The sequence below is a fragment of the Lissotriton helveticus genome, chromosome 7, assembly GCF_964261635.1.
Source record: "Lissotriton helveticus chromosome 7, aLisHel1.1, whole genome shotgun sequence".
Taxonomy (NCBI): Eukaryota; Metazoa; Chordata; class Amphibia; order Caudata; family Salamandridae; genus Lissotriton; species Lissotriton helveticus.
The window spans coordinates 1754231943-1754255358 of record NC_136068.1 but is presented as its reverse complement, the minus strand read 5'-3'; the positions used below and the strand labels follow the sequence as shown (position 1 = coordinate 1754255358).

General features: G+C 43.0%; 1 protein-coding gene across 1 annotated transcript in view; it reads right to left on the bottom strand.

Moving 5' to 3' along the window:
* Positions 1 to 23416, bottom strand: part of LOC144769678 (sialic acid-binding Ig-like lectin 13) — a 285815-nt gene that overhangs the window by 218133 nt on the left and 44266 nt on the right. The window contains exon 2 of the mRNA XM_078653871.1: positions 15112 to 15513. Coding sequence (XP_078509997.1) covers positions 15112 to 15513 — 402 coding nt within the window. The remainder of the gene's footprint in view (positions 1 to 15111; positions 15514 to 23416) is intronic.

Genomic DNA, 23416 nt, shown 5'->3' with positions numbered 1-23416 from the left:
TTTTACTGGACAAAAATAATCAGAGAAATTTTTTTTCCATTTTCTTAATTTCTTGATTTTAATGTTCTTTTTGCTAAGAAGTATCTATGGGCAACGCACATACTATATACATCATTAGCACAGAACCCGGTGTCATTTCTCTTTCTAAAATAGTTCTATTTCCCTGAGAGGGTTTATCCTTTTTTGTTAGGGGCCCCATTAATTTTGTCATTTATATTATTCTCTCAGCCTGTCTGTAAGGGGTTTTGCTTCGCATACATATCACAACCAATTAAGTATTTGGATTTAGTAGCTTTGTATCTTTTCTGGTGAGTTTGGTAGTCTGGGTTTTTGAACACCTTTCCGTAGATGTGTGAAAGCAGATAATGAAAGTACTGACTTTATCACTTTAACTAGTTTAGTTTTCACTTTAGAATAAGGAGGATCTCTTCCATCCCTGAATCCTCCCCCCCCCGGTCTGTAATATATTGTGAGAATATGTCCAAGATACCCACTTTTGAGTTCACAGATGAACGATTTGCCAATATGGCAGGCAGCGCAACTACTTTTGAAGATCAGACCTCTAATGTCCCAGATAAAAACGAAGATGCTATAACACTACTAGCTCTAAAAAAGAAGATAAAACGTATAGAGCTACATGGCCATTATATGTTGGAATATTTGAAAGCAGGTGTTATTCCACAAGGGTTGCGCGTTAGGAACATACCTGGTCTGTTCATTCTAATAAAAGAATTCCTGGAACGTTGGGCACTAATATCCAACTGTTGCTCACAAGACTATATGATGCTAATAGTAGAAACAGCCCAGGAAGTTTTACAACAATTAGCATCAGAAATACAAGATTTGGAAGATAAAATTAAAAGCTCAGGTATCGTAGAGGATGTTAAACAAAAACTAGAAGACATAGAGAAAGATCGCTACTCATATACAAAATATCTTACAAAACGAAAAATAGAAAAACTAAAATAAGATGTCAGATTGTATAGGAAGGAGAACACCTACCCCTCTTTAGGAGAGCAATACTATAACCATACAGACAGTGAACAATACGATCAATTTGGAAACAAACAGTATAATTATGGGAAGAAGGTGACAACCTTCCCAGACTCCTCAGACTCAGAGAATGAAGGACAATATGCAGGGAATGGCTATCAAAACTTTAGAGGCAATACTAGACAACGGTATACACAACCTTTTTTAGGGAGGCAAACAGCGAGAAGAGGCAACTGGAGACCTCAATATCAACCAAGGTTTCAGAACAGTCCCTCTGTAGACTACAATCAATTTGAGGGCAATCCACCGATGATCTACAACCAATATCTCGAAAAGGATGTATGACCTTACAACGCATGCTTTTACCACACATGCCTTTACAACGCGGTATTTACAACGCATGCCTTTACAACACATAGTGCTTTGGGCGCTGGATAGTGAATTGTTTGATTTACTATTCCAACTCCAGTCCCCGTGGATAGTAGGGAAGGTGTTGGATAGTTAATAAAACCTATTCCCTATCCTAGAGCGCCCCCCAGCACAATGCGTTGTAATGGTTTGCGTTGTAAAAGTTGCGTCGTAAAGGCACTGCGTGGTAAAAGTTGCATTGTAAAGGATGTTTCCCTCTCGAAACACGCAACAAGAGATATTGGAGGGAATAGAAACCATCCCTATTTTCAATTTAAGTGAATCAGAGTTATCGCCCCAGATTATGTCAGTTTTATCGAGAGGATTAACATTTGCGCCACACTCGGGCCTCAATAAATTTGACTTGTTCAGAGACCTGCAGGCATTCCTGACAAAAATAGAGCTAAAAGGGTTTTTTTCCAGAAAGGATGACATCAATGAGACCCCTAATACATCAGGTCTCACACCAAAACCTACGTTTTCGCCTATGCTAGATCAGCTTTCACCCCAAGTGGCCGTATTTGAACAAGTGATGTACTATAAATTTGTAAACATCACAAAATAGGTCCCCAAAACTCTGTTTAATCCGAGTATGGAAGAATACAAAGCCTTACAAAACCTTAAGGATGATAAAGAGACAACTATCAAAGCATATGACAAATGAGGGGGAATTGTTGTTTATGATACATCAACCTATGTGACAAAGATGGAGAGCATGCTTAATGATACATATTTTTATACACCGATAACCAGAGATTTGACATCACTCACAGTACATAAAATACGTAAACTAACTGATAAGGCGCTGCAACAAGGAGAGATTTGTGACAAAGAATGGGCCTACTTAAATGTAGAAAACCCAAGAATGGCCAGTATTTATGGCATTCCAAAAATACACAAGAGCTCTATAGATCCACCACTTAGATCTATAGTGACTACTATAGGTTCAGCGACTGAGCCTTTAGCCAAATACATTGATGCCATTCTGTGAGCTTATGTATCGCAAACACCAGCTTTTGTGAAAGATACTTGACACATCATCAACCTCGTGGAAAACACCAATTTCTGCCCTGACACTCAATATCTAGTTACAATGGACATAGAGGTGCTCTACAGTAATATTCCTATAGATGGAGCCCTGAAAGCAGTACATTGGTTTATCCACAAATATAAGATTGTATGTCCATCTGTCTTTATTTTAAAGTGCTTAAAGATAGTATTATGCGACAACATTTTTGAATTTAACAACAAACTATTCAAGCAGAAACAAGGAGTTAGCATGGGCGCTTCTTGCACACCGACAGTAGCGAACATATACATGTCTCAATTCGAGGAAAGATTTGTATTTAATGAAATTGCGCTGTTCTGTGAACCAGTGACCAATTAGTCGCGATTCACAGACAACATCTTTTTCATTTGGAATGACTCCTATGAAAATCTGCAACAATTTTTAGATTGGATAAATCTCTGCGATACTCATATACGCTTTACAAACCATCTTAGCACAGACAAGGTGGAGTACCTAGATGTCCAGATAAAGCATGAAGAAGGGATCCTGGTGGTGGATTTATTTGTTAAACCCACCGCCAGGAACACCTTACTCCATTATGATAGTTTCGACCCGGAAATACAAAAGAATAGTATCCCTTTTGGGGAATTCTCACGCCTCAGGCGTAACTGTACTAGCATAAAAGATTTTGATATGAGAGCTGAAACCATGAAAAAGAAGTTTCTAGCCAGGGGTTATCCGAATAAGATTATAGAACACTCCTATAAAAGAGCTCGCTATTACAACTGTCAACACCTGTTAACAGCCACAAAGGAAACCAAAGACCCTGGGCTAGTGTTCATCACTAGACACTCAATTTTGAACGACAGAATTAGACAAGCAGTAAGTGCGAGCTGGCATATACTGAATGTAAATACGTCTAAATCGGATCAAATTCCTAAACCTATGTTCGCGTATAGACGAAACAAATCCATAGAGGATATTGTCGTACAGTCTCGAATGAGACAAGAAAACACCCTTCAACAAAGGAGCATAGGTAGTACCCACCCAGTAAAGGGAACTTACGCATGTGATAACTGTAAATCTTGTGCTACAGCTACACAAGGACCAACATTACACTTCAATAAGAATGAGATTGCTACGGAAAACTTGAACGATTGTCGCACAACTAATGTCATCTACCTAATAATATGTCCCTGTAAAATGGGTTATGAGGGACAAACAGGAATAGCTCTTAATGTCTGCCTGATAGAACACAGGTCAGCAATTAGAACAAAAAAGATGATGGCACCTATGATTAATCATTATGTTGAAGAAAATCCTACACCAGACGATATGCAGTGGTATATTCTAGAAAGGATTACACCAAGGTCTGGAGTAGACATAGATAAAATAAGGAAGCTGAGAGAAGTCTATTGGATCTTTGTGTTAGAGATGTCAATAAGAGGATTGAGTCAGGAAATACCCTGGGATCAGGCAATGAAATAAATTAAATGAGGGTGGCAGTAATCAATGATATGAAGACAGAAGTTAGTTAGACCTTGATTACATATAAAGTAGAAGGAGAGGTGTAGATACATTTTTTGAATCCATACTGACACAATCTACCATAACTTGTATAGATACCTGCCAAGGAGAAAGGTATATGGTGAAATAATCCTGTGCTATTTGTATATATCCACACACTCTTAATATGTCTAGTGCATTTTTACCTTTGAAAATGACCTTTAGCTATAATTGGGAGCCATATAGTGCTTCTCGCTACATCCTCATGTCTTGAGATGCTTTTTTGATAATGAGTTTACAACCATCCGCCACACTCTTAAGATATCTACCGTATTTTTGCCTTTGAAAATAACATCTAGCTATAGTGTGAGTCATATAGCACTTCTTGCTGCATCCTCAGTTTTTGGGGCGTTTTTCTGATAATGAGCTTACAACCATCTGCCAATGCAACACATCATGGATAGAATGTGACTACAATATTATTTTTATATTTTTTTTTCAACTTTGGAGCATAGTTATACTCTCAAAATGGATGCCGATCTCAGCCACTCAAAACGGTCTCTCTAGCTCATAGCGACGATTGCGATGTGCGTTTGTCACTTCATTAAGTTAGTGATGGCAAATACTCTCGCGAGACGATACTTAGACAGGTCAAAGTTAGAGGCTGCGCTTTGGAGGCAAATGATCGGATCGTAATGAGATGTGAAAGGAGACCGCTGCAGGTAAGTCTGAAACTGTATTGCATAATATAGACGTCGAAGCTTTCGCATCTTAGATAGAACTAGACCCCGCCGGTACCTCTTGCACCACTGTTATCGAAATAAATTAGGGTAAACATTCCTGTTTTGGTCATTTGTTTTATTCATTATCATTCGAATATCGAGATAGTAGCGTCTTCCAATCTAGAACCACACATTAGAATTAAATGTATCCAGTAGTATGTGGTTCTCTCTCTAGGACAATCGGGTATGTTGACTCTTTTGTTCTACACCAACTGAGATATATATCATTAGGAAACCAGTGTTGGTTGCCTTATATTAGAAATTCCAAACACAAGGTCAACCTATTAGTGGCAGATTCTTTCTAAATTGATGATGAGCAGATACTTTTGGCGCACAAATAAGTCTGTTACATTTAGCCTACCCCACTAAGCTTACCTAAATGTGGGTTTGAAATATCAGTATTAAAACTAAGCCTCGGCGGCAAAGGACTGTTTTAAATCTGCGACATATATTGTTAATCAATGCGGAGTGCGGGTCGGCTTACTATGATCCTTTTATTTTTCCATTTTGCAGTGGCCCATATACAAAAAAATTTGCCAGTAATAATTGCATTGCCAATAGTGACAAGTGACGTCTGGAAAAGAAACGTATCGAGGAGTTAAAATATAGGTAAGAGTTATAAATCCATATTCTCAGTCGTAATGCATAACATGTCTTTAGACAGTTCCAAAATAGACATACCCAACTCTTCGCCTTGTATTTGTCTTTCTACATAGGAGTATCTCCAGAGAATTCATCTGTTCATTCACCATTTCTACCTTGAATTAAATTTAAAAACAGGTATGAGTCACACATCTCTAGACTATATAAGATGAAATTGCAAGCCCTCACTGCCATATAGTCCTTTATAAATATATAATTTTTATATATTTTTTATATATAGGTTTGTACATATAAGTCTGTTACATTTAGCCTACCCCACTAAGCTTACCTAAATGTGGGTTTGAAATATAAGTATTAAAACTAAGCCTCGGCGGCAAAGGACTGTTTTAAATCTGCGACATATATTGTCAATCAATGCGGAGTGCGGGTCGGCTTACTATGATCCTTTTATTTTTCCATTTTGCAGTGGCCCATATACAAAAAAAATTGCCAGTAATAATTGCATTGCCAATAGTGACAAGTGACGTCTGGAAAAGAAACGTATCGAGGAGTTAAAATATAGGTAAGAGTTATAAATCCATATTCTCAGTCGTCATGCATAACATGTCTTTAGACAGTTCCAAAATAGACATACCCAACTCTTCGCCTTGTATTTGTCTTTCTACATAGGAGTATCTCCAGAGAATTCATCTGTTCATTCACCATTTCTACCTTGAATTAAATTTAAAAACAGGTATGAGTCACACATCTCTAGACTATATAAGATGAAATTGCAGGCCCTCACTGCCATATAGTCCTTTATAAATATATAATTTTTATATCTTTTTTATATATAGTTTTGTACATAAAAGGAATCATGTAACTCTAAATTGGAAACTGGGAAGTTTGTTCTTCTCAAGTTGTCTCGTGAACCGAAATAGGTAATGGTGATTGTATTTGAGAGTATAGTTACTCAATTTAAAAAATATTAGGAGGGAAAGTTTGGAGCAAACAACATTTTAATATTTTTTATGTATACTCCAAATTTAATATAGATATGGAATTAATAGAGAAGACAGCTATTGAGCCCCTCTTGCTTTTTGATCGGTTATAAATAGGCAGAAATGTTTCGGAGCAGAAAAGAACATCCCAAGGTGGGCACATGCCTACTCTGTTTGTACATAATGTAGAAACTTACCAAGAATAGATTAAGAAGATTTCAAGACACTAGAGATATAATAGAATAACATGAGACCTAGTTGCCTCCTTCTATCCCTCATTTCTCAAAAGCTTTTCTGCAGAATTGTGAAAATGTCAAGATGGAAGTGTGTCTATGTGTAACCAGTCACAGTAATGTGTAGCATGCGATTATCATCTTGGCATGACAATTAGATATCAGCTCCCTTTTAGTGTAGATTTATTAAGATACCCTTTCTGGGAAACTATATCCCAAATATATAAAAACATGTATATTCTTGATATGACAGCCTTCTAGCAGTTGGCTCCCCTCCTTACTCTGCCACCCATACATGAGGAAGATTTTTCCGGACAAAAATTGGGGTGAATCCCTATACAGGTACAATTAGTTTGAGTCATGTTAAAAATAGAAAACCGTTAGTCATAACCAGGGTCAGTTGCAGAGATATGAAGATTAACTATGAGTCTATGTATTTACTTTTGTGTTTTTATAACAGTCACGTTTTTAGGAAATCCACTGTAATATAATATATAGAACTTTGCACTAGTGGAGTATGAGTGTTAGGTATGTGTGATTAATTTATTAGTAAATACAGGTTGGTGTTCGTGCCTTTTCTAGCAAGACTATTATTCCAGAAGTAATTAAATTTGATCTATACAGTGACTTATTGATATTATGATGTATCCAGTGCATTTGTACCATAGAATATTTATACTTTCTGTTTACTTCTTAGCTTTCACTGGTATAAAGAACAATCCCAAAGAAGGCATTTGCCGAAACGAGTTGGTGGTATTCTGCAAATCATTACCAGTGGCCTTTTACTCTTTTTCTGTGTTTTTCTTTCTGTTGTCCATGCCTAGTATAATTTATAATACTTGTTTGCATAATGTGTGGTTGATTCCTTGCTCAAATTGCACGAAAAGTTATGAAGACTAATATTCTGTGAGATAGTTGTATCAAATTGGTCATATATTAGTGCACATCAGCAAGATGAACAAAAACATGTTGTACATTGTGCATATTCTTTTTACTGGACAAAAATAATCAGATAAAAATGAAAATAATATGTTCTTAATTTCTTGATTATAATGTTCATTTAGCTAAGAAGTATCTATGGGAAACGCACATACTATATACATCATTAGCACAGAGCCCGGTGCTCATTTCTCTTGCTAAAATAGCTCTATTTCCCTGAGAGGGTTTATCCTATTTTGTCAGGGGCCCCGTTACTTTTGTCATTTATATTATATAACAGATCTGGCCAGAATTGAACCGATTTTACTGTGGCACAAGGTTTGGGCTACCAAATCGACAAATTTTTATTCTGTGGGGTTATTAGGGATTGCTTGAGTATGGAGATGGGGTCATCTAGCCCGTGGCTAAATTACAACAAAAAGTTCATGTGTGATATTGGCCACCCAGAATATTTTGAAGATCCAGATAGTATCATCAAATTGATGAGAAAGTCTTTAAAAACACTTTGCCTAGCACCTTTACAAATTAATAGACTCACCACGGAGATTGTTAAACAATCAGTCATGGAGAACCAATTAATGCTATCATGTTATGCTATCCAGCCTTACCTCGTTTGTGTCCCTGGGCCCTATGAGATGATGCTTTTAATACGATTTTGCTCGGGGATCATACAATGATTGGGGAGTTTCTCCATTACTAATGATTGATCAAAAACATTAGGTGCCTGCCCATGTGATGCTATATCACAGCAATCTACATTACACGTCACCATATTCTGTCATTTTCATTTGCACCCAAGAAAAGGAATATTAAAACCAGTTATAAAAAAGATGGGGCTGAGACAATGTCGTATAGCGTTTTTACTGATGCAAAGTTTAGATGATGAACTGGCAATTTTAGCTGTTGTCTCTTTTCTGAAAAATGTTATGAACTATAGAAAAGTTTTATGAGAATAGCTGAGGTATGACTATTTTTTATTATTATGAAATCACTTCCTTGTAAAAATGTGTTTTTAGAATGAATGTATAGGAAAGTGCTTTTATGATTTTAAAACTAAATTGAATAAAGCTATCTTTGAATTGATTTGATTTGATTTACTGTCCTGTGTCCGATTCAGATTTGTATTCAATATTAAGGGAAAGTAACTTTTAGCTAGTTACCCTTTACCTGCCTTCACTTCCAGGAGGCTATTCAGCTTCTGCCTATTTCTAGCCTCTCCTCAACACTGAAGGAGAAGTTAATGAGGTGTGAAATTCCTCCCAGGAGTTACATAATAGATTCACCTGAATGGGCAGGGTTGCCTCTTCTAAGCTCAACAGTTTATGTATTAGGGGGGCTGTGGACATCCTGTTGAGACCACATTGTAAAATAATATTTCACAGGTTTGTTCAAGCCACATGTAACACTTTGCCACACTTGAAACAGGGACAAATGTATGCCAGGACAATTCTTATGTATCCCCTGTCGGGGTGCTACAGCCCTATCTTTGTCCTACCAGAAATTTGTCACCTAGTTTGTTCTGAGTACAAGGCCTGCACAACTGGATTTCAGTGATAGATATGGGAGGACACTAGACCACTCCCCTACACATCCATAACCTTTCTCATGACATTTTAGGCCTCTTAGTACTAAGACAAACAGGAATTCATGAGAAAGTGGGAATGATTTCCATGGGACAATTTATTCCATTTGTTAGAGAGTGCCCAGTAGTCATCCCCACCCACTAGCTACTGCCAGGTATTAATGTGAAACCTAAGGTCCCTTATAAAAACTGTTTCTGAGCCTGTGGAAGAACAGAAAAGGAGACCTGAAGGCCTGTACCTCCTCCCACTTGAACCATGATAAAGAAGTGGACTCTAGGGGCCAGTTCGCTGACCTCCTGTGTGTCTACAGGCACATAATAAACCAAGATGCCTTTTCTTTCTAAAATGAAAAACAGACCAGTAGCAACTTGACCTGGGCTGGAGCTTGCTGTTAGCCTCTAATTGACCCCAAGTGAGTCCTTAAGTACTTTCACTGCTAGATAGCTGTTACTCCACTACCCTCACTGCTCACATCACTGCCCCGATTCTCCCCAGATACACTTCCCCCAGACCATCCTGTAATACTGTCACGCCCAGAAAAGGCCTACATAGGTCTCTATTCCTCCATCCCCTCCCCCTATCCTCCTCATCCCTATGAGCATGCAGCCGCAGTTCCCAGAATTCCTTCCCTCAAGGCTCATCCTTTCATTACCTGCCCAACTTTCCTCCGCCTCCACTAGCTCTCTAATGTTACAACGTCCCATGGACCTAGCATCCTAATCCCATTCAAACATCTCAGTGGATGGCCAACTTAACGAGATAGTACTCTGCCTACAACAACTTAAGGCAGAGGTACATAGACTTTTACTTATCACTGAGGATCTGTCAGCTAACTCCAGGCTAAGCTGCTCCAGTTGGAACAATCACTATCCCTGATCACTGCCAAATAGCAGGTGTACCTGACTCCCTGCCCCCTCTTTACCCGGCGTACACCAGCCCTCATCACCCACACACCCCATAGGTGGGCCTCCACTCTGCACCCTAACAACCCCTCTCGCCCCTTCAGATGTAGAGACTCCCTGTCAGATAGGGATATTCATTCCCCCTACTGTCATATGATCCGGCACACCACTCCAGCTTATCAAACTTGCAACAAATTGAATCTATCCCCACTGATCCCTTCAGGGAATCTAGGCAGAACACCAGAACATTAAATGTGAACAACCTCATGAGAGTCACCTCCACTCTTCCTGCACCAACGGACACCAATATAAGTCTCATATGCGTGCTCTTAACTGTAGATCGGCTGTTAAACACGCTGCTGACATTGCAGACCTACTTCATCCTTGCCCAGGATCTCGATCTTGTAATGTTGACCAAAACTTGGCTAAATTACTCAGCTGCTCCCATCCTGGACTTCTTAATGCCTCCCAATTATAATATCATTTGGTTGGACAGAACTAGAGGTCAAGGTCGAGGCATCGCATGTTTACACCATAGCAATCTAGCAGTGAAAGTATTACATGCCGACCTCCTGCCGTTCTGTGAATACCTATGCATTGAAGTGACTGGTTGCAACAATCACTCATGCGAACTGCACACGTTTTACCACCCCCCTCACAACAACCTTCCCTTCACAGAACAGATCATGGACAATATCTCAGTCAATGCTGATTTCCATGACACTCAGATCTTCCGGGAAGATTTCAACCTGCACTGGAACAATGTAAATGATGGGGTGGTCAATAGCCTTAAATCCTTCCAACTTGACCTCAATCTAATCCAAATATGTGACAGCCCTACTCAGATCAAAGGAGCTACCTTAGATCTTGTCATTGGTATGCCCAACTCCATCTTCCTTGATTTGATCCTCCCATGTGATGGAACAGACCACTATTGCATCACCTTCCTTATCTTGGAAGCAGTAAGAACAAGTGGAGCCCAGCCTTAGAATCCAAAACAGCTGAAAAGGTGTCTACGTAACATCAACTCGCAAGATCTTACTGCTCTCTGTAATAACATCCCACCCCCCACTGCCCCCATTGAACATGTCGGATGTCCACGACCTTACGGCCCACTATAACCACTCTATGCTTAATGTTCTGGCCTCGGGTGCACCACTGCAGCTTAAAAGAATTTCCTCTAAACTCTTCAAACCATGGTTTAATGATAGTCTTTATTCCAAAAGAAGAAATGTAAAACTTGTAGAAAGGCTGTGGCGGTCCAATCCCTCCCATGAACATCTCTATCACTTAAGATCCCTGAGAAACATATACAATAAATACATCAGATGCTCAAAGGTCACCTTCATCAGAACACAACTGGACTAAGCAAAAAATTGTCTGTAAAATCTGTTCGAACTCATCAAGTCCCAAACTAATAGTCATCCTAACCCTTTGTCACTGGGCCAAGGGACACTGCTGAATTGTGCAGAATTTGCCAATTTTTAAAGAGATAAAACTATTAAGATTAAAACTGATTTACCCTCTGCCCGTGATCATCTGTCGTTCAGTCCACTGTTCATCCTCCCTCCCCCAGGCTTGGCTATTACCGACTCTGTGCAGCCCTACTTCCTCAAAAACTATGCATCCTGGAGTCTGTTCCAAACCTTGGATGAATGCACTATAGGGAAAATGTTGTTGACTTTGAAACCTTCTAATCACTACAACGATCCTCTGCCTGCGAACCTTTTCCCTGAAGCCAGGTCCTCCTTTGTAACACTGTAGACTATGATCATCAATGCTTCACTTCGGCAAGGTGCTATTCTGGAGTGCCTGAAATTGGGTCAAGTTGCTTCGATTCTAAAGAAACCAACTGCGGATCCCACGGACCTGCATAACTTTCGCCCAGTCTCTAATATCCCTACCTTGGCAAAGCTCCTGGAGAAATGTGTGCTGGCCCAACTCTAACCACATCGACCATTTCCAACTCCTGGACCAATGCCAATCTGGTTTCCTCCCAGGTCATAGTACAGAGTTTGCACTGAGGCACATTGTTGACAATGCGCTAGGAATTTTGGACCATAATGAGTGGTGCCTATTGATCCTTCTTGACCTTTCATCAGCTTTTGATACTGTCTAACACGATAACCTAATTGACCTCCTGGAACACAGGATGGTGCTGTCTGGGCCTGTACTAAACGGGCTCTCTTCGTTCCTACAGAACAGATCCCAAAGCTTCAAGGTGAACCAATCTCTGTCCCATCACGCTCCTGTCACTCTGGGCATTCCCCAAGGCTCAGCACTCTCTCCCACGCTCTTTAACTTGTTCATGGAGCCTCTGACAGAAATTCTGAAAGCATCCAGCATTAACTATTTTGTGTATGCGGACGATACCCAAATATACTTGAAGATTGCTCCCACAAGGACATTTAGTCCCTCAACTGAGTCGTGCTGGATACACAAAGTTGGCTGATACGTAACCACCTGATGTTAAATGCTCTAAAAACAGAATTCCTCCCAATCTCACCCCACAAACAATCTCCGGTCTTGGAACAATGGCTGACTCAGCTTACGGCTCTTGACTGTAGACCTCACCTCGTTGATTCGGCATCTGCCCTGGGTAGTATATTAGATAAAAGTCTGAACATTCAGAAGCACATCAGTTCCCTCACCAAAGGAGCGAACTTCCAACTCAGCATTCTAAGGAAGCTCAAACCCTTTCTCCCTGCTAATGACCTAAATGTTGCAGTGCAAGGATTCGTGATCTCAAAGTTGGACTATGGTAGCGCAAAGCTTTGCGGCTTGCCCAGAGTGAAGATGGCTCCTCTCAGGGTGGCCCTCAATTTCCCCTGACATGCTGGCCCTGAATTGGCTTTCATATGAAGCTTGGGTACAGTTAAAACGTGCATGCATGGCACACAAAGCCATCCACTTCAAGACCCCGCCATACCTTGCTCAGAAACTGGAACTCTCATGTGGTTCGAGAGCCTCCAGAAGCTCCAGCACCCTTTTGCTCAAACCACAATAATTCAAGAAAAAAAAGACCTATTATTGAGCCTTCTCAGGTATGGCTCAGATGATTTAGAACTCCCTTCCCCCCCGAAGTCAGGGTGAACCCTTCAACTGTCCTTTTCAAAAAAGAAGTCAAAGGGCTCCTGATAAAGAAAGTTCTGCCTCAATCAGGCTTCCCCATCTGAGTCTGGGACATAGATATCGATTTGTGGCACAACTGCCTGGCTCACGAGAATGCAAAAAGAACAATCAGCCAGGATAGCTTGACTCCAGTGGCATGGAGAGCACAGGACCCACGTCTGAGCATACCCGTCACACTCTGGGTGGTAAATGCAAAAAGAACAATTGATGGACAGAATGCAGAACAATGTCATACATTCACCCCAGTGCAGAGATCTGGGCCTAAATCCATCATTTTTTTGCTCACCATGCCATTCCAGTTTGGACCCAGCCATATGCAAATCAGTCTTGACCCTGCACCCAATGGGTACAGTCCAGCCCAAACTGCCAGGCCAGGTCCTCCCTGGACTGGAAACAAGCATCTTAGGACCTGTTTCGCGCTTTCAGCCCTCATCAGCCAGGATAGCTTGACTCCAGTGGCATGGAGAGCGAGGGACCCACGTCTGAGCATACCCGTCTCACTCGGGTGACAAATGCACAACAACAATTGATGGACAGAATGCAGAACAATGTCATACATTCACCCCAGTACAGAGATCTGAGCCTAAATCCATAGTTTTTTTGCTCACCATGCCATGTCAGACATTATAAGACTGTGAATTATTCGCTTTGTTGATTCTGTGGTGTTTGATTGTATCCCTCTAGTTGCATGAACTGTAAAGCACTCTGATACCCTCGATGGTCATGTTTGCGCTATATAAATTGTTATAAATAAATTAAAATTAAATAGATTAGTGCACTGCAGCTCAAGCCAAGAGACCCCGCATGAGGGAGACCAAGAAATAAATAGTATAAGTCCCTCCATTACCTATTTCAGATTTGCCTAAATTAGCATGACTAGGTCGCAGCCAAATTGAATTGACAGTAATTCTTACATGACAGGGTTAATTGCTGGTAATCTACATCGCTGACAGTCATTGCTCTTTTGCATACTTAAGTATTTTCTCCAAACTAGAGGCAATTTGTCTCCCATCCCTCAAAACTTAGTAGCATATTCATGACATGTAGGGAATGATCAGCCTTGATCGTTCCACCCAAGAAGGTGGAGGACTACAGAAAAGTAAAGTGCTTCGTGGCCAAGTGTTGAGGCACTATGGAATCTGAAACATGATGGAGCACCGCCCCTAATGTACCATGTAACTGTTCCCTTAAGCACCTGTGCTCGGAAATCAATTAATAGTACAAAATGTATGGATTCATGAAAGTTCTTTGAAGGTTTTTTTAACTATAACAAACAAGGACTTCTTACACAAACTGCGTACGGTGTGAGCCCTGCACCCATTGTCCACAGTTTTTGTCAGAAACATGTAATGATTGTGAAAAAAACACAATACCAGTAGTAATGCTCAAAATCATTTTTCGCATTTTTTTTGTACATGTTAGAACGTCTTCTTCGTCATGTAGTAGCATACACACAAAACCTTAGATGAAACCATGGTAACTGTCTTGTTTAAAACTAAGCAGATTCTGCCCTCTTCCTGGTAGGAGCTATTGGCGAATAAAGGTCCAAATGGAATTTTCTGCCATTTAAAACTGCGGCCCGTGTTCTGAATGAACTCGATAAACAGTCCCTTCTGCAGTCTATAAACGTGTTTTGTGTGCTTTTGTGTGATAAATGCGTGACTGTATTACACTCCATGGTGATAGCGCCATCTGTAACCTCCATACCAATCCCACTATTCTGTGAACTTTCGTCAATTATACTCTTTGGTGAGTAATAACATGTGTAAGAATTACTTTGCCTGTCTTTCCGCATTTAAAAGACAAGATTTAGCATCCCCAGCCATGCGCTTTCATCTTTCCATCTTCACCTAGAAACAATAGCACATTATAGCATCAGCCTCTCTCTCTGTGGCTTACATTGGCCACAAAACAGTCAGTTAACATTTTCGACCTTTTATATGTCTGAATTCCGTCTTCTATAGGTGACATAACATCGCAGTATGCGACGCGGGAGTATGAAATCAATTTACAACCAGAGAGAAGTTCAGACATGACTCACCTACAACCGTAACACGCAGCGGATACAAATTATAATTATATTTAACACTCGAGCGTCTACTGTGCTCATATCGGAAGTAGTATGTGCCCGTATCCCGTGTGCTGACGTCATCGATCCTGAGGGAACAGTCCCATAGCGTCAGATCTCCCACCAGCTTGAAGCGGCCTCTGGTGTCCTCGCGGATCGCTCTGGTTCCATCGTTTGAAGCCACGGCCGGGCCGTCCCAGTCGTCACCTCTAATGAACCAGTATCCGCGGGGTCTCTCTGCCGCCTCCTGCGTCGCCTTGATGGTGAACTGGCAGGGAATGAGGACACACAGGCCTTCCTGAACTGTGACGGCCACCGTCTGGGGCAGGTACAATCGATAGTATGTATGTATATCTTCATCGTCACAGAAGACTCCTGCGGAGACACGAGGAAAGAGAATTTCAGCAAAGATGAATAAGGGTTTAAAGTTGAAAGCTACAACACATAAACCCATATGGATCATTCAAGTATTTTTCAGCTGTCCTGATACAGTTGATAAGAGATGTTTTAAAAATTCAGGGATACAATTCGCAAAAGTTGTGTTTTTTGTGTGACAAAATGCAGCACAAGCTAAGGCTCCCATTAATGATTTTGGCGTTGGGGAGTGAAGCAAGTCTCCTTGCTGCACTGTAATACGCCAAAGTGAAAGGGCAGAAATGCACCATATTTAAGCAATATGGTACATTCCTGTCCTCTTTCTCCCTGTGCTGGTGCCATTTCGGCAGCCTAGCTCCAACTCAGGCACCTTTGCACCATGGTGCAATGCGCAGTTGCATCTGGTAATGTCCATCAGTCGTGGGGCCTGGTACCCAATTCAAACACACGATAGCGAACAAGTGAGCTGTAATTGCTCTACGCTGTTTGTGGGTCCTCCCACAAGAACATTTTTGTAAAATGTGGCCACATTATCTTTACCTAGAGGACGAATTTTCCTTTAGAGGCGCCATGGTCTTTCAAGATAGGTGGGGAGCACATACCAGGCACCAATTTATCAAGGAGTAATGTAACACAGGGCAGAAAATAAAGTTACTTCGCTGTGTTGCGTGATGACTTTGAAAGAGAAGGTGTGTAAGGCCCTTGAGGTTCTGTGGAATGCAGGCAGGTAGGATTTGCTGGCCACCGAGACGGAGCTCCTAAGGGAGGCTCCTGGACTTTGGATAGATTATTCGTAAAATATCCCTGAATTTGTCCTGCCATACAACCAGCACTACTCGGGGAAACAATTGTAAAGAGGATCAGACTATTTCTGTAGAGATTTTTGAGACCGTGCTCATTTCCCGGAAGGAAGATCTCCACTGACTGAGAGTCTGGATCACTCCGGAAGAATGTACAAACCCACAACGCTAAGGATGCCTGGCCTCCACCTTGGGGGTGCCCAGGAGTGGACACCTCACAGGGAAAGCCAGGATGGGTTCCACATCGGTATTCGTACAAGCGCCTTGAGACCCTTGCGGGTTTAGTGCGCTATACAAGTATCAATTTACATTTTACTCAGGGAGTGTCCACCAAGTTTGGGGAAACCAAGTGCGTCTGCTGGCCAGCCCGCTATCCCCACATGCCTGCAGGGCCCATGTGAGTAGCTGAAAGTTGTGGGGCCAAATTGCTATGACCTGTTCTTCTTACCTGCGATCAGCCATATCTCCCGGACCTAGAAGTGTGGTTGTTCGCACGTTGATGCTCCTCTGCCTCGCTGTCTGTCCGCCTCACAGCTGAGGTTTTCTGTTGGCCTTGCTGGATCTGGGGCTGAGGCCAAGCCCCTTGGTCCTTACTAGAGCAACTGTCCTGCACCGGGCGCTCTTCCTCCCTGCGGGCCGTCAGACACATATTTGAAGTTTTTGTGCTCCTTTGTGGATGCGCCCTGGAGATGAGCTGCGCTTGGGACTAATTGTGCCCCGATATCATGGATTGGCTGCAGCGCAGCAGGCACTAGTTTAGCCCTGTAATTCCTGGAGGACGGGTTGTAACAGCAGTTACAACACACATATAGGGAGCTTGCAAGACTGTGCAAGTCTGTCCCTGGTGGAATCATTCAAAGGGGATGATTTGTTACTGGGACGCTCGGTGCCTGCGCCATGCTCGTCACTGGACCATATGTGTGTGGTTGCATCCAGCCCTCCATGTTGGGAATCACTTTTCCACCAAGCCCACAAGCTTTGATTATTCCCAAGATGGTGATCCACTGCCTAAGAGAAAGGGAGAGAGGACTTTCTATGCACAGGTTTCGTGCAGACACTCCCACTGAAACTAGATAAGGACTCTGAACTCAATAACAAGGACAATCTACCAAATCTAAAAAGTAGGCCATATTTGAACAGTATTTTAGGTGTTCCACAACCCAACACATTTAAATCCTGGTTACTCCATGTCCCCACCACTAATTTTCTGCGTTCATCACCTTCAGTACACTTGTCCTGATCTCCATTGCTGCCAGGGGCGTAACACAGGCCCCCGCAGCCCACGCGGTGCGGGGGGGCCCGAAGCTCCAGGGGGGCCCCCTCGGCACTGCACTCTGTCTGGAGAGCTCCTAATTGAGCCCAGAGGGGGCCCCTCTACTTACCTTGCAGGGCCCCCTCAATTTTCTTTACGCCAGTGATTGCTGCCTGACCTTAATTGCGGACCTGCAACTGAGTTATGGTAACATAACCACCTATCCCAAGGCAATGAACCCTAACAAGATCTCCATTTCAGACATATACCCCCCACCAACACCTTAAACGATACTCTTGATGGAACTTTTGACGATGCCTCCTGGGCGGAAACCAGAACTTGTTTTTATTTTTCTGCGGTGCCTGAGCAACCTTGGCTGATGCCCGGTGGAGCTGTCTCTTGCAACTAAAGAGGTGTTTGGCTCTGTTTCACCCCTAGGCCGACACCTACCCAGCCGGACATCGGACATTGTTCTCCTCGCCTACCCGTTCTGTTTAATATTTGCATTCCTTACCCCTGTTCGGCTTCTCCCCTCTACCTTTGCACCCCCCATAAGACGGGTGTACATGTTAATAAGTAACTGATGCAGCCATGTAAAAATGTTTCTGATGCAATGTCCTATCTCATGTAAAGCGCTCTGATACCTTCGGGTCTAGCCAGAACTCTATAAAACATTTCAAACTTTCTCTCTTTCATTCTTTGTCTTCCTCCTCGGCTCCTATCCTCCCTCACCTGATTCTCTCCCCTTGCCTCGTTTTTAACACATGCAACTGCGCCCCAGCATCTGGTTACTATGCACTGTAACTGTGTATCTTGTAACTATTGTTAGCCACGTGTCCTTTACCAAAGCACTCCCTCTCCCCTTGTTGAGGAGGGATCCAGCATTTATTCCCTGGAGTCTCAGAGTTCCCTCTGAGAGAGTCCAGAGTGTCAAGAGAGTTCACTCACAGCAGAGGTGTGGGAATGGCGCCCCTTGCCAAAGCGCACTCTTTCCCCTTGTTGGGGAGGGATCCAGTATTTATTCCCTGGAGTCTAAGTGACCCCTCTGAGAGAGCCCACAGTGATTAGGGAGCCACACACAGCAGAGGTGTGGGAACGACACCTTTTCCACTGGGATCACTGCACACCGGACGATGTACACTGTTTTTCAGTGTCTCCCGATCAAGATTCCTTCTCCCTCCGCCACCTCTTTCCCTCTTTTATTCTTGGTCTTCCTCTCCTGCTTCTATCCTCTCTCCCCAGAATCTCTCCCCTTGCCTGCTTTTTCCCTTAAGTATTAATTTTTAACGCGTGCAACTGTGCTCCAGCAACTGGAATCTATGCTCTGAAACTGTTTATTTTGCAATGTTGTAACTTGTAACTATGCTATGAAACAATGCTTGTCCTCATGTAAAGCGCTCTGATACCTCCGCGTCAAGCCAGCGCTATATAAAACTTTTCAAATAAATAAAAACAAATAAAGGGTCTCTGCAGCAGGCAGGTGATCCCAAGGCGGAGCAGCAGAAGAGGTTATCAGCGGGTGTTGTGGCATAGACCATCATGGCTTGTTCCTCACCGGCCTGCAAATACCATGGGAATGGGTTGAGTGGGTTTGTGGATTCGGGCAGCATGGTAGGCCGGCTGTCATGGGCCGCGATGCCTTACCACCCGGGACTGGGAGGGAACAGGCAATAGGTAGCCTGAGGTGCTCAGGGGTTGCAGGCTGCCTCTGGAACCCCTGAAGCAGTATTGTGGGCATGGGCCACTGCGTGGGATTTTGGCTGTTGTACAGGGGCTGCAGCGGCTGTGTACACTGCTGAAACCCATTTGTCACAATGGTGTACGTCGCGTCGAGTTGTGCGTCCAATGAAGAACCACCATATTTGAGGCTTCCAGGCCCTGCAGGACACAGGAAATGTTGGTGCCTCTGGGTACATCAAGCCCAGCTGACAGGGAGCGGCCCAAGAGTGAGGTGTCGGCTCTCGTCCACATGGAGACTCTGTGTCACAAGGTTGCGGTGGGCAGGGCTATTGATTCACATGGCCTGCCACTAAAGGGGTGGGGACCGGGCTGAGAGGGAGCAGCAGGTGATCGGTGGACACGTGGTTAGGCAGAAGGGCAAAGGGGGGGCCGAGGTACATGACAGGATAAGGGTCAAGCAAACCCATAGTTTTCCCCATTAGTGATGCCAGGAGTCACAGCTAGTTTAGAAAATGTTGTTGTGGTTATGGAGCAGAGAGCAAGGGTTTGTTGGCCCGCTGTAAGAAAGTGCCCCTTTTATCATGGTTACCCCCCACACTTTTTGCCTGACACATGATACACTTTTGACTTGGTTGCTCTAGGTCCCTGCCAATCAGGTTCCCAGGGCCTGTGTTCTTTACCAAAGCTGTACCTTTGTACCCACAATTGGCACATCTCTGGCCACAGGTAAGCCCCTTGAAACAGGTACCAAGGGTCCATGTGACCATGGAAGGCCTCTAAGGGCTGCAGCACCTATTGTGCCACCTTCAAAGACCAAGGAGCTCTGCTGACCCAGGAAGAAGTGGACACCTACCGACTTTTCCAGGAGCTCCCCAGAGCCTGGAGGACCTGCTCTGCTCTCATCTTACAGACTCTGTCTCCCTTGATCACTGGATTTGCTCAAGTAAAGACTCATCCACAGAATGTGGATGCAGGCGGCTCTGCAATTCGGGAACCAAATGTACCCGACGCCCACTGCCCGAGGTCGTGTGGCCCAACAACACAAGGAGGCTCCCCTGTGAACCTGACCTGGGATCTGGTTATAATTAACCTTCCTCAAACTTCTTTCTGATGCCTGCAGCCTCAACCAGAAGTGTCCCCCATCTGCCACCGGAACTAGTAAGAAGAACCCGATGTCAAAGGACACCCCTGCACCTGAAACACCACGACTTTGGGTGGCCCTGCAGAGGGTGCCCCGGCATCTCCCAAGAACCCAACTCACCTCTCAAGTTAGAGGTTTTCTCCAAGAGGCCTCCCTAGACAAGCCTACAGCATCTGGACTGAACCAGAGATCCTCATTGAAAACCACAGGGTCCCCAATGTCGCCTTGGCACACGGCACCCAACCGCTCATGTGCCTCTGGTGGTGTAACTCCACTGCTGATTGTTGTCCCCTGCAGTGCTGATCTCTAACCAGGAGCTTTGCTCCCACAGCCGAGTGGCCTGCACGTAATCAGTTCCTGACCGAAGGCCTCCGTAGCCCCTTTGCCTAACATTGGGCTGCTGCATTCTGCAACCAGTGGCTCTAGTGCCGCTGCTGGGAAAATTTGATTGCCTACCTAGACCTTGGGGAACCTTGGTCCTAACCCCTACAACTCCCACTCATAAGTCATTTAGTTAACTGTGAAACTGATAACCATTTTTCTCCCATAGGACCCAATTGTTATGTTCCATATAGGTGCCCCAATTTTGGCCAGAGTAACATCATACCCCTTCACCTACATTACCTCCCCTACACTACACAGTAACAAGCCTCTTAGGATTGAACCTTTACCTAGTTCTAGTCCTGGGCACAGAAGTTGGGTTTCCCTGAACAATAGCTCTTTATGACTTCATCTTTAGACTGACACAGAATGAATGAATATTCATAAGGATACTTGGAAAGCTGGCAGGGGCTAAATCCACCTGCATAATATCTACGTACAAGGTTCATGCCATACTTCATCCTGAAATCCAAAATGCCTAATGTGAGAAAGAAGGGATAAAGGAACCCTAGATACTTTCTGTATAAATACAGCACCTCTTGCTAGTTTTAGCTAGAGGGAAACAAGACTTCCAGGCCAACACACTGACCAGAGACGCTGATGCTCCTGCTTGCAGACAGTGCAGCTGACAGTGGTCTGACACATCCCTTGTGGGGTGTCCAACTCGAGACCACGATGGGGTCCCACACTCCCTCACTTCAGGTAACGGGATTAGTCTAAACCTAGAGTGAATCTTGGCTTCACACCTACTCACATGCTAGGTACATCTAGTTAGGCATCCTAGGAGTATGCACTTTTTTATCATGCATTTTATGTTCATGTATGTGTTCATGATCATTACTAAATGGTAGAACTGTACTTTTCTTTTTATATTCAGAGTACTGCTGATTATATATATCTGCTACTGTCTAATGGTTGTTGCAGCACATCTATTTTATACTAGAAGTACAACCGTGCAATAAATTCTTATTTTTAACAAGCTCAACTGTTTCTTCTGTGTAACTCTCTCAGACTGAATAAGTGAGCACAAGTGACTGAGTGAAAATTAGTACATTGTTTCCACGATCCTGGGGGATCAGGGTTGTCAGGTTCTAAGGTTGCCAGAAACTATTCTCTCCCTGATAAGAGGAGATTCTAGTGGCACTGTGAGCTAGTTAATGCAATCATGCTAACATTCTTGGTGGGGGTGCTCCGAACCAGTCTGCCATCAAACCCACAGTTTGTGCTATCTGAATGCGCAGATGCTGTATAGAAATATAGGAACTATACAACATGGCACCATCAATGTTGGTTGGGTACTAATTTAACAGTAGAAACTGAGTAGCTCAGTCATGCTAATTCTCAGAGGGCCCTACTCACAAAACACCAGAGACGTCTGGAGTTGGTGAGCACAAATTCTGCCACAGCTGAGTAGGAGAAATATCCTATTTATTGGCTGCTGGTTAAACAAGCTTGAAGGTAAAGTGTTCCTAAAATTGTGAAATAAAACCTTATCCTTGTTCCCTTGAACAAACTTCTCTGTTACAAAATGACTGAGGGTGAAAATAACGCAGTAGGGGATCGACGCCGCTCAACAGGAGAAGAAGCATTACGCATACAATCACCCTGAAACTAATAGGAAATGGTTTATCAGCTAGGGGTGGGTTAGTAGCTTTCGTGATTGATGCACACAAATCAAACAAAACAGAGGTATTTTATATATGGGTTACATTCCCAGCAGCGGATGCACAAACACAGACATTTCACTATTATTCAGATGGAGATGCACCAGTGGAATATGGTCCGTTCGAGGACATAGAAAATAAATTCCCCCACATACCAGAAACACCAATACTGGTTTGAAGCGCCCTGTCTCACATAAGAGGAGGAGTAATACTCAGTCCGTTAGGAAGACCAGGAGCAACATGGCTAAAATTAGCAGTTTACACACCTCATTCTGACATTGAAACAATGCCATTCTGACATTGAAACAATGCCACAAGGAGACTTACTCACTCAAAATAAAGAATTAATTAACATTTACAGAAACTTGATGCAATTTGTCATGAGGAATTTCACAGTCCAACCAGCAGCAGTTGCAAATGGAACTCAATCTCATTGTACAGCAACTAAAATTACGCCACAAACATTACACGCAGTCATGGGCTAAATGCCCACAAAATGTAAACAAATGCCATGTCGTTTAGTTAACTGTGAAACGGATAACCATTTTTCTCCCATAGGACCCAATTGTTATGTTCCATATAGGTACCCCATCATAGGCCCCAGTAACATCATACCCCTTCACCTACATTACCTCCTCTACACTACACAGTAACAAGCCTCTTAGGATTGAAACTTTACCTAGTTCCAGTCCTGGGCGCAGAAGGAGGGTTTCCCTGAACAACAGTGCTCTATGACTTCATCTTTAGGCTGTCACAAATTTTATTTAATTTTAATTAATACCATTCTGAGTAGCTCAGAAAACAACTCAGCTTGAGGCATTATTCCCGAATACTATCCCATTTGAAAAACACAGAATGTTACCAATTTGCTTGCCCATGGGGATTACATCATAATTAGAGGATTGTACCACTTGGGGTACAGACTTCCCTGCCATTTATACCAGAACTCATGGTATGCCTTGTTTAGCGGCGGTACCAGATGTAT